Here is a 13,377-nt window from a genome sequence, read left to right on the forward strand (position 1 = left end):
TATATTTGATTTAGTACAAAATGGGAAGTCAAAGAAAATATTTGAGCAGGAGAGTGACAAGATTAGACGTCTTTATCAGATTACATATTAGGTTATATGAAAGAATGAAGAGAAGTTGGAGCAGGGAGACCAAAGATGAGAGGAGAGGAAGGCCTGAATTACAGTGGCATCACTACAGTGGGAGTAGTAATGAAAGGGATGATGGGAGAGAGGTTAGTGAGATTAACTTTACAGGACCTGACAACCAGCAGAAAATCAGGGGTGTTAATGGGACATAAAATGACAAAGATTCTTGAGGGGGTATCAAAGAAAAATTGCTTCACAGTTTTGCTCCCAAGAAGTCACATTTTTTTGGTCTGAAATATTTTGGGTCAATTGTCCCAACAACTCAAAAAGACAGTTTTTTTTCTAACTTAATAAACTTTGGGTAATATTTAGAGTGTTTCAAACACAATAACAATAGCATCTTTTTTTTTTAAACACATCATTTTAACACCCATGAGTTGCTATATAATGGATTCAGTTATAATGAATATCAGCTACCCTAGGCCTATTTTTCTCTAGGTAATTCTGTACTGAAAGTTATACCTTTCCTTTCTTTACTACCTGGGTATTTCCTAGAAAAAGAACATTTTTACAATATGAGAGTTTTGCTTGAACCTTTAACCATAGACTTAGACTAGAGGCATATTCTAGAAAATTTTGGTCATACTAAATTATTCAGTTACAGCAGCTTTCATTTCAGTCACCCACACTTCTATTTCATGGCCTCAGCAGTCGTCAGAGAGGCAGCAAGAAAGTACTAAGTGAGTGAAGCAAAATCTTCAATGGCCTTCTTAAAAAAAAATCCAAATGAGCATCTGTTCTTTAAAAGTTTCTGATTCTCAGTAATTTTTCTAATTTTGGATGACTATTTCTTACAATATACATGGAATGTGTACTCAGATACACTTAGGAATCCTGAGTTCAGGCAATTCACCAGTACTGGAATTCCAGTAGCAGGGATTTACAAGTATATATACCAGCTTGGGGGGGGGAGGTTGGTGGTGGTAACAGGCACTTGTAAAAAGCCCATTCCAAAGTTGGCTTGGTTCATAACTTTCATATTCTGTCTCTTGGAGTTATGATCCCTCTGACATCAGTAAGGGATAGATGGAAGGCTCTGGGTTGGTCTAATTATAGGGATGGGGAACCTGCAGCCTGGAGGTCACATGTGGTCTTCTAGGTCCTCAAGTATGGCCTTTTGCCCGAATCCAAGTTTTACAGAACAAATCCTTTTATTAAGGGAATTTGTTCCATGAAGTTTGGATTCAAAGAGCTTCACTTGAGGACCTAGAGGGTCACATGTGGCTTTAAGGCCACAGGTTCACCACCTCTGGTCAAACTTCAGCTCCAGTGAGATCTGAACTTCTTGCAGGAGCTGCAAATAATTTATTTAGGAGTGTGAGTGCATGTGCATGCATGCGTGTGTGTGTGTGTGCGCACGCGCTTTGGAGGTATTCAGCATGTGTGTGTTTTTAGGTCTCATGCTGAAATGTCTTGGTCAGACAGCTTTTGGAAAATGATACTATACTTGGTAATGTGGGCCCAGGCCATTCCATAGCTTAGTGGTACTGAGGAGGCTAGATGGCAGAACTGAATGCCCCACCATGCTGCAGGCCTCAACAGAGATGGCCCTTGGATGAACTGGGGCATCGGAGTATCCTCTGAAGACACACAATGGCATGCCTTTTTTCCCTGCTGGAATGTGTCTTTATATGTGTATCCTGAACCCTGTGAGTGGCAGAGCAACATCTTTCTCTGACTAGATGCTCTCATTATTTTTCCTCCTCAGAAGTTCTTTTGTATGTGAAATCTTCTGTTTCCCCAATTTTCTCTGTCATCCTACTTGCTTCTTGATGTACTGAAATGAATTTCCTTCTGAGAGGAAGTGGACAACTAGAGAGGTAAAACCAATGGGAGCTGAGAGGCCCCTGCAGATGCCTTCAGTGGAATCACCAGAGTAAACAGCAAGATCACATCACTGAGAAGCAATGTTCTCACCCTTCACTTGGGCAATCACACCACTCTTCTTCACTACAGTCAGCTGAAGATGCCTCTCCCAGAGCACTTAGCCAAGGTCAGAGACAGATGGTCATTACAATATCTGAGCTTCTCATACATTGAAGGCAAACGAAGGACACTGATAGTCCATATTTGAAATCCCCTCTTCAGTACAACACATGATTTGTCAGATACTGTCCCATTGCTGCTATTCCAAATATAGAACAACAAATTTGTTCCTTTAATGGTTAAGCTGGAAAAGGGTAATTATATGCACGTGCAAAATTAGAAAGGGATATACTTCATTATCTTTTTCACTGTATGCATGCAAATGGATTTTTGTTAATGCATATGATGATTGTATTCACAAATGGATGAACATGCAAATGCTGTGGAACATATAAATGGGAAGTCCATTTTTTGGAAAGGCCCTACTATACCTTAGTCTGAACCTGTAAAGAAATAAATAATTTCCTCAGTTGTAGTGTTCCCCTGAGCAATACACGTTTTTATATTGGTTGTGCCATATTGCTCAGGGACTATTACCTGCTTAGGCTTATGTATGTACCACCAGCTATCAAGCCCAAAAGGACATTGTCCATTGACTTGGTAAGGAACCTTTTAATCTGAGATTGACATGGAATTAGTGTGTTTTTCTTTTTTTCTGTTTGGAAACTATTTGGAGTTACAGGTGCTTCTCTATCTTTAGGGGACAAGTAGCTGGGCTTTTGATTACAATAGGTGTGTTGCTACAAAGCCTAGGGTAGGTAACAATGCAGGAGAAAACTGTACTAAGAACTCAAAGAGTGTAAAAGGCAGGAGATACCGTCCTGTCTTCTTGTAGCTGGTGGTGGCTGTTAATTACCACAAACACCTGCTTTTACCTGACAAAAGCTATTCAGACCTAACACTTAGCTGTCTGCAAGTGTCTCTTTCTTTGGTCAGAATGTGGAACAAATTTGTAGAAGATTGTCTGATTGATTAGCATATCTAGACGCTATAATTTTGAGGTGAATGCAAGAACAGAGCTCTGCAGAGCGCACACTGTCAGGCTGATTTTCGGTCTTTAGGCCACAATAAAGAGCTACACGGAGGAGAAAGCTCTGCTGTGGTAACTCTTGGTAGAGATAGGGTAGAGGGGGGATGGGGACGAAGATAGAAGGAGTCTCCAATTTCCCTCACTGCCCATAAGATCTCCCTAATTTTGTAACCTCCAAAGACATGCCATGTGTAATCTCCAGTTTTGGAGAACAGGTTTCATTATACCATTACCAAAATTTTAACATTTATATACACTTACTGTAATATAGGCAGTAGTGAAAAGAATATCTAGGGCTTGCTTTAAATACATAATTTAGGGCTGAGTATTTTTTTATTTCATAATGTTCATGTATCTAAATTGTTTATTCTTCAATGTTTTAGAAGGTAACATTTCACATAATACTATTAAATGGCTGTTTTAATTTTCCTCTATCTATACTAAATTTCAAAACTTTTTAGTCTGGAACCAAATTGCAACATTTAGTAGAATATTCTAGGATATGTAATTTCTCAGTTATATTAAAGAACTCTTATAGCATCACATTTTTACTATAAAAATCATTGTTGCCTTTTCTATCAATAAATGGCTTCCACATACCTGGTCATAACATAGATCCCACAAAATAAGTGGCAGGTAAATTGTAAAGATAGTTAACTCTTATGGTAAACATTTTGTAGGGTTACTCTGTATTTGAAATCTTTAAATAAGGGTTAAAGACATCGAAACAAAAGAGGACTATTCAATTTTGACTGACTGAGCTCATTATATAACATTATTTCAGGAAAGATCACAATTGTATTATTTATATTTTGTTTATAAGTAAAAGTAAAAAAATGAAAATATTTTCTTTTCAGAAACTATTATAAGTATGTTCATAGATCATTAACATACATAGGAAATAAGTTGAGTTTTTAACTTGTATACAGGATATATATGTACATATACATATATACTTGCTATATTCTCTTATCAATATATGTATATATGATATATATCCATTTTTAAAGGAAAGATGTGGCAATCAACAGTTAATTGTTACCTGAGGATTTTTGTGACTGCTGTCTCCTTTTCCAGAAGATTCCTTGCCCTGATGCTGAAAACAGACTTACGAAGCTGTAAAATTTAAAGAAGGTGATTTTAGGTCCTGTGCATAAAACATTGGCAGATAATGTAACAAGAAACATTATTAAGGATTTGTACAAAGATTACTTTTGAGGAAAGGATCTCAAAATAGATCTAAGACCAGTATTAGTAGCACCATATATTGAATGACTGTACCTTTTAACTGTATCAGTTTTTTTCTCATTCATCTAGGAAGGGGACAGCAGAAAATTTCCCCTGAGATCTTTCAAATACATAGGAGCAATTTCTGGCTGCCTGAGAGTCTTAGCACTGAAAAATAGTCCATAGTTTTGGAAAATATTTAGTCTTGTGACCCATGAAATAAATGCATGCAGATGATGTATCGATATGAACCATAATTCAGTGCTGTAGTCTTTCTGCAGAATGGAAAATGTCTCCCTGTCCTTGGTTTACAGCCTAGGTTGGTATATCACCATTAATGTGAATAAATTGTCTAGGTCTAAATCCTCGTGAAAAGAGAAGATGAGTTTCCAAAATCTCTTATGAACCAGTTAGTCTAAGATTGATTCCGAGAAGACTGACAAAATAACCCTGAAGAGCTATTTACTGAGCCACCTGAAATCCGAGTCCTCACAGCCCAGCTCTATGCTGGGGGGTCATCTGAAGAAGATGGCTTGTGGCAAGGTGGCTAAGTACTCAGAGCATGATTAACCCAGGGTGGGGATTAAACACTGAGTGGGCACAAAGAGTACTGGGAGGAAAAAGTGAGCATATGTTCCAGCAGGAAGGCATCATCTCAAATGCAGGAGAACAGTAGCTGCCGGGAATGAATATGTTAGAAGGGAGAAACCAGCAACTCTGTTATTGTTGGGTCACCAACCTATCAGGTATTGATTGGACACATATGATGGATAATAAATCCAGCACTCTGTTCAGTCCTATTAGAAAACATGGAATACATTCAGACTTTCCATCAACCACATTCAGGAAGCAACCTCTCCTGAGATTCACGCTACCCAAATATATTACCCAGCGAAGATCCTGCTGGCTACTGTGTTTGTCCTTCACTTCTGAAGATGACAACATCAGGGAGGTGATGACATGACTTGCAATAGATACTGATTTGAGTAAGGGGGGTGTGTGCAAGGTCACCAGCCTCACTTTCTCCTCCAGAGTCATCTGGGTCCAGTGACCAGATATTCATCAGGACAACTGGAGATGACCCAGGATGCAATGGGAGACTCTGGCCCTTTTAGGGTAAGGTCTTTTTAGATACTCACTTAGAGTGAGGTAAAGCCCACTCAGTGAATGGGCCTCTTTAAGAAGTAAGTCAAAGGACAGCCTCTCCAATTAGAATAAAAAAGAAAAAAATCAAGCTGGGAGAGGAAGACTCTCAGGGTTGCTGTTCCAAAGAGAAGCAGTTACCATTGATATTCACTCTTAAGCCAGGAGGACCCAAAATATAGCCATTAAGTGGAGGTTGGGCAAGGATCTATTGTGGTCCAATCTATAAACTATTCTTCAACAACCCTAAGGATATGCTTCTTCCTTTCCCAAGGGGTTCAGTGCCTGAGTCATAGGTGTTTTTCTCCTCCCTGTATCCTACTCTCACACTAAGGGACTTCAACATTCATAAAGATGCTTCCTCAAATTCTTTAACTTCCCAAGTCCTCAATCTATTTAGCTCTTACAACCTATTTCTCTGCTCTGTCTTAGATTACACACAAAGATGGTCACATCCTAGATCTTGCCATCACCAACAAAATCTTTTATCATTATATTCTTTCCCTATGTCTTTTGATTTCTAACCCTATTATTCAGTCTCACTATGACCTCCACTCTCTTCACACCTCAGTTCTTCCCAAGGCTCTGGCTGGTTACATTCTCTTCCCTTCCCTATCATTACCCTTTGCTAAACAAACTCAATTCCACATTCTCTTTCATTCTTGACCCCTTGACAACTGATCCAGTTGCTGATCATGGCGTCATTGTCCAATAATAAACTGCTCAGACCAAATATCTATCTGCTTAAATGGAGATAGAGAAAAATCAAGAAATTACACATACTCTACTGGGAACTTCCTGAAGGAAGGCAAACATTCTATTCCTCCCTAACTGATTTACTATTCTTCTACAATAGCTATTGCAGTCTTTCTTGTTTCTCTCCAAGCCTTCCATGGGCATACATAACCACACCGACCCAACTCTCACTGAAAGATTTTGTCTCAAACTTCACCAAAAATTGAGGCCATTTGCTGAGTTCCCTCTTATCCTCATCTCCTTGTTGACATCATTTAGGCATCTTTTACTACCAATGTTTCCAAATTCTTACAGATATTAATCATTGGGATTCAGAAATAAAAAAAAAATCAAAATTCCTGAGAATTCTCAGGAATTCCCCAAATAACAACGTATTCTGTATTTTGATAATATTATATTTACATATCTTAAAAGAATAATGAATGACCAAAATAGCAATGAATAATTTTTCTGTGATTGGGGTTTTAATAAAAGTTTTAGAGGTTTTCTTTAAAAGTGATATGATAATAAATTTATGGTTTATTATTATTATTATGAGGCAGCTAGGTATAATGGATAGACTGCTGGGCCTGGAGTCAGGAAGACTCATCTTCCTGAGTTCAAATCTGGCCTCAGACACTAGATGTGTAACCCTGGGCAAGTCACTTAACACTGTGTGCTTCAATTTTCTCATCTGTAAAATGAGCTGGAGAAGGAAATAGCAAACCACTCCAGTGTCTTGCCTAATGAAATTCCAAATGTGATTATGAAGAGCAGGGCATTACTGAGAACAACTGAAATTATTATGAACCATTATATGTTGTGACAATAATTTAAAATATCTGGCAATGACTGAAATCCTTTATGTTTGTTAAAATATTTCCGACATTTTTCATATTCTTTACTCATTATTTTGGATAGCTAAAAATGTGTTTAAAAAATAAAATAAAAATATGTTTGAAAAATATTATTTAGTAGTATTTATAAAGAACTGTAGTCTATAGCAAATATTCAAGCAGTGGAAAATGTCAGTGAACATTACTGAGTAGTATTTTTTACATGTAACATTTAGATCTCATAGCAAGGTTAACAACACTACACAGAATCATATACTGAAATAGTCAATGTAAGAATTTATTTTGCTTCCCAAATTTGCTATTTCTTGGAACAACACTCACAGGATTTGTATAAAGTGTATTGTGCACAAAAAGATATTAGTATTTATTTGCAAGAATGATTCACTTTAAGCAAGTCAGTCAATAAACATCTATTAAGTATCTGCTAAGTGCTAGGCACTTTAAGCTCAAATAAAATAAAAACAAAGACAGTTCTTGCCCTCAAGGAGTTAATAATCTAATGAGGAAGATTACTCAGAAAATTAAAATGGTGGGGGGAGGGGAAGGAGTTTAGCTGGTGAGAAATGGGGAGAAAATCCCAATCAAATAGTCCAATCAGAAAGGGCAGAGGGTACTGAAGAGATGGGAGTACCAGAAGATTCAATTTTGCAGCATACTGAGACTTCCTCAGGGCTAGTTTCCCGGAGAAGGAAGATGGAGAGCTCCAGAGAAGTCCAAAGGCAGCATAGAGGGGAGGAAATAGGGAGCAGCAGACAAGGCCACAAATACACACTTATAAATGGCAAGAATGACTGTTAGGTTGTGACCACTTTTCTCTTCTTCTGTCCCAATTCTTAAAAATATGACCTTGACTTTCACCTCCATGTACTTCCTGCTCTTACTTTTGACTTGACATTGGTGGATTCCTTTGAACCAGTAATGTCTCTATGTTAACTGTTAACCTTTAATGCTCTCAAGAGAATTATAATCATTTCTTTTCCTGATTTCTTGACTGACTTTTCTCAGGATTCATGATTTGGAAAAACATAAAGTTCACAAGAAATGCCAGGAAGGAATTCCTACACAGGAATGTTTCTTCTTCTTCACTTAAGTCTCAGAAGAAGAGTTGGTTCTTTTCCCAGTCCAAACTGCCCTCTATAAAGACACCTTTGGCCCTCATTCCCCACCAGCTTCTCTAGCCAACTGCTGTTATTCACTCTTCCTCTTACCTTCAATCTCTCCTCATCTAAAGCTACCTACAAACATTCTCCTGTTCACCTGCATCCTGCAAAATAAAACAAAACATAATAATCCTCTCATTTGATCCTACCTTTCCTGATAGCTAATGTGTATCTTTGATGGGATTTAGGCTCTGGGAAACCCTTGAATCTTCCCACTTGATGAGGCATTTGCCTGAGGTCATAAACCTTTCATTATCTCTAGGCCCAAATCTCTATTACTCTTAACCTAGACTAGCCTTCCACTGTCCAGCTACTTCCCACCCTTAATCCTATCAAAATATCTATACACTGATTTCAGTTACCCTTAAACTAGCCTAGCCCTCCATTGTCTGTCATCTCCAGGTAGCCTTCAGCTATTTCCCACCCTTAATCCCTTTCCTGGAGTCTGACCTCAGTACCCTAAGATCCTCCTTAGACTCTTCCTTAAGACCTTCCCCAAACTCCTCCTCTAGATCACTCCTAAATACCTCCCACAGTCTTTCTGTGTATAAAATCAATCTTGCCTCCAAGAAGGCACTGAGATTCAATCTTGCGCAGACTCTATGTGTCTGAGTGCTCTGGCCCACTTTCAATACAAGTATCATCAATACTTAGGTTTCCTGAAGAGTCTACTCATTGTGGCAGCTAGGTGGCATAGTGAATAGAGCACTGGCCCTGGAATCAGGAGGACCTGAGTTCAAATTTAGCCTCAGACATTTAACACTTCCTAGCTGTGTGACCTTGGGTAAGTCATTTAACCCCAACCCCCCCTGCAAAAAGCAAAAAAAAAAAAAAAAAGAAGTCTACCCGTTACAGTGAATCTTTAATAAACTTGACTTTTCTTTGGCTGAGAGAAGGCTTCAATCTAATTCATTCGATCTGATGTGTTGGTATTTTGGCATCTTGAACACCCCTAAATCCCAAACCTCAACAGATGCCTTCTCCTTACTAAATGCTAGCACACATGAAACAATTTGAATGTAGAGACAGAGTCAGTAAGTTAACAAGCTTATTTTTTGCTAGGACAGTGCTAAACACTGGGGATACAATGAAATGCAAAAAAACAAACCAAACCAAAGTCCCAGATCTCAAGGAGCTCATAGTGTAATGAGACAGTATGCAAACAACTATACAGGATAAATTGGACACAGTCCAACAGAGAAGGAACGAAGATTAAGTTGAACTGGGAAAGGCTTCCTATAATATGCAGACTTGTATTAGTAAGTTCTGAACTGTTCTGTAAATTAAACTGAAAAATATTCCTTATAAGCAAAGATGTTGAAAATATTTAAAAGCAAAGTGAACGGGCAAGAAATGGCAACAAGTTCTATGAGAGATGGCTTCATTACATCAATGGTACTGAGAGAAATGATAATTAATAACTAATGAAGGGCACTGGCCATGAAGCCAGGGGCACATGAGTTCAAATCCAACCTCAGATAATTAACACTTATTAGCTTTGTGACCCTGGGTAAGTCACTTAACTCTGAGTTAAAACCAAACCCAAACAAAACCCAAAATGATTTGGGAAGATTCAGATTTCTCCCTTTTTCTTTTATCATTAAAACCTCAGTCTCTGAAGGTTGAGCTAACCTTCTCTATCCAGATCCCCCTCAGGTGGGTCAACCATTGTTCTCAGGTTTGGATGGGTATAAATTCTTCAAATAGGTTCCCCCAGGCTGGGGCTTACAAGTAAGTGATGAGGTGTGGCCAGGTAGCACAGCAAGTAAGAGCACTGGTCCCAGAGTCAGATGACCTGGGATGACCTGGGATTGAATCCGGGCTCAGACACTTAGCACCCACCCAGAAACACCTGGCCATGTAACCTTGAGCAAGTTACTTAACCCCAATTGCTTAAAAAAAAAAAAAAAAGAAGTAAGTGATTAAAATTCAGGTCCAGCCCCTCATTGTGATATTCATTCTCTCTTTAACTGTTAACCAATAAGAGTTCATTTCTACCCTGGGGAACATGCCTCTTCCAAAAGGCCATATAAATCCTTAGCTCCACTATGATGGTCTTTGGCCTGAGAGAGAGATGGTCAAATGACCAGCCTTTTATTAAAATGCTGGCATTATTATTAAAATGATCGAATTACCTAGAAATTATGAAACTTTTTAAATGCTACAGTACCATGTTAGTAGACTTGGGAAGGGATTGCTAGTAACAGGTCAGTCTTTTCAGCTGCATCTGGAAGCAGATAAAATTGTGCCATCTTCCATCATGGTGAAGTATAACAATTCTAGGTTTGGAATCAGAGGACCTGAACTCGAATCCTACTTCTGTCACTTATTGCCCAGGTGACTTGGGGGCAATCTTTAGCCCTCCATTTTCTGATCTACAAAATGAGGATTGTAGCAGATAACCACTGAGGTCCTTTAGAGCTTTAGATAATGATCCTATGATCTGTCTGATTAGATTATTTTTAATGTTCATTCCAGTTCTCTGTCTGTAACACTGATCCTGTGAAAATAGACACCAGGATAAGTTTAGGATAAAAGATGATTAAACATGGCAGCAGACAGGCAGGTGGCATGGTAGATGTGCTTAGAAATGGGAAGACTCCACTTCCTGAGTCCAAATTCGGCTTTAGTCACTTACTAGCTGTGGGACCCCCGTAAAATGAGCTGGAGGGGGAAAATGGCAAACCACTCCAGTATCTTTGCCAAGAAAACCCCAAATGGGCAAAGAGTCGGACACAACTAGAATGAATGAATAATAATAGTAACATAGTTTCAATAGTGGAAAATTCTGTTAATTAAGCAATACCTGACATTTAAGTAGACCTTTAAAGTTTACAAACACTTAAATACATTATCTCATTTAATTCTCTGAGCTACCTTGTGAAAGAGGTGTTATAATTATTATTACTCCCATTTTATAGATGAGGGAACTAAGGCTGAGCCAGGTTAAGGTCACTTGTTCACAATCACACAGGTAATAAGTGTCTGAGGTGGGATTCAGATGCAGGCCTTCCTCACACACTGTCCACCATTCTTTCCTCTATACTGTATTGCCTCACTAGTGAACTGTGGCAAATGTCTGTGGAAAAGAGAGGATCAGAGAGCATAATTTATTTAGACTTTCAAAAGCCTTTGCCAGGATTCCATAGAAAGGGTGTTTTAAAAATTGAACTACCATGGGATTAGGGACAATGTTTTCTCACAGAGAAGGAACTGGCTCATTGACAGGAAACAAGCGTGACCTTTAGCAGGGACTTAACCTCCCTGGCCTGACATCAAGGAGAATAATCACTCTCTCTTGCTAGATTATTGGAATCATTGTCAATGATGGAATGACTGAGCTGGATGGAATTCGGTCATTAAAGTCATCAAGGCAGTTAGTTCATCTATTATTAAATACACATGTATGTGTACACACACACACACACACACACACACACACACACTCATAAACCAGGCGAAGACTACAAGAACATTTCAGGTCGGGTAGTGGGAGTACAAATCACACATTTGTCTTTCCAGTTACACTTGGGAAATAAACAATACCATCCTCAAAGGGCGATGACACGTTTCAGTCACCTTTTCCTTAATGAAAGGTGGCAGTCTGAATTCAATCAAGTACAGCCACTGGAAGTGATTGAGTTATTGAATCTTATAACAATTTTCTTCCTGTTAGAAGGAACCTTTTTTTCAGAGAGTGAAGATAAGTTATACTGTTTCTCACATTATTTGTATGCCACATATGCTAAAAACCTGTTTATTTTTCCTTCCCCTAGTTTAAAAGGATTAAAAAAGGGGAGGGGAGAGGAGTTACTAGTGAGAACATTAGAATTAGTTTCCTGATGGCTAATTATTTTACCAAGTAAGTGCAAATACTGGGTATTGACAAGGAAGCAGCAAAATGAATCTTTCATTAGAAGATTTCTCATGTTATACATGTTCTTGGGCTTTAAACAGATTACACTGGGGAAATTTTTGAACAGAGGGGAAAATGGCAGTTACAAATGCTTAAATAGGTAGGTAAAATATTATAATTTTACTGATAGTGCCTTTTTCTAGAGAACAGCAAGAACAAATGACAGTGATTTCCTCATTTATTATTATAGCCTCTCACAACGCTTTGGGAAAAGTTGATAGTCGTCATTTAGCAATGAAAATTCTACAATCACATCAGAGTCCTCTAGACTGCTGGAGAATATGGGCTTGGACCAACTACTCTGCACTGCCATCTTCTGTTTCTGAATGATACTACCTGCCACTGCAGAGGCTAGAGAAATGATACATAATTTTTTAAAAATGCAAATCTTGATTCAAGAGAAACAATTTACAATAAACTGACAATCATGTGTGAATGACAACATTGATTACTGTGAGACTGATTACTGAGGTAGCTATAATGGAACCCAATGGATGTAAGATATAAAAGCATCCCAAAAGGAGCACTTTTATGGAAAGTTGGAATGCATTTTACATTGATAGGCTATAGATTAACAAGATAAAAGCTTTTTTTTGTTCAATGATTTCACATGTCCAATTCATTATTATTATTATTATCATTTTTGGATGAGGGAAGGCAAGGCAGTAGGGGTTAAGTGACTTGTCCAAAGTCACACAGTTAGTTATGTGTCAAGTGTCGGAGCCCAGATTTGAACTCAGGTCCTCCTGACTCCAGGGTCAGTGTTTTATTCACTGTGCTACCTGCCTGCCCCGACTTCATTATTTTAAACTAAATGCATGGAGAACAACTTGCTTAAATGGCCAACTGATGGCCTTAAAGGATCAACCCAAGTGCATTTGAATACAACATTTTCATTCTTAAATATGTATTTTAAAATCATGATAATGACAACAGAAGTTTAACTCAGCATTATGTATTATTGTCATAGATTTATATGTGGATAAAGATTGTTATAGTTTTAGGATGCACAAATATAATTGTATTCTATTGGACGTAGTAATCAATGTAGATGTAGAGGTTATTACTTCACTTTAGTAATTTTAAAAGAACTGAAACCTGAATATGTTAAGTACTTATTTAAGATTTTGACAACTAGGGGGCAGAGACAACATGGCAGGGTAGAAACAGGACTTCATGTGGCTACAGCTTCTACCTCCTCCAATACATGTAAAAAATGACTCTAAACAAACTTTAGAACTACAGAACCCACAAAGT

At 38.1% G+C, this 13,377-nt stretch overlaps 1 protein-coding gene across 1 annotated transcript in view; it reads right to left on the bottom strand.

Moving 5' to 3' along the window:
* Positions 1–13,377, bottom strand: part of NALCN (sodium leak channel, non-selective) — a 558,956-nt gene that overhangs the window by 87,170 nt on the left and 458,409 nt on the right. The window contains exon 18 of the mRNA XM_069064204.1: positions 4,125–4,198. Coding sequence (XP_068920305.1) covers positions 4,125–4,198 — 74 coding nt within the window. The remainder of the gene's footprint in view (positions 1–4,124; positions 4,199–13,377) is intronic.

Source organism: Petaurus breviceps, unplaced genomic scaffold (genome assembly GCF_028583685.1).
Source record: "Petaurus breviceps papuanus isolate PSGF00001 unplaced genomic scaffold, PetGlider_PUasm1.0 90625, whole genome shotgun sequence".
Lineage (NCBI taxonomy): Eukaryota > Metazoa > Chordata > Mammalia > Diprotodontia > Petauridae > Petaurus > Petaurus breviceps.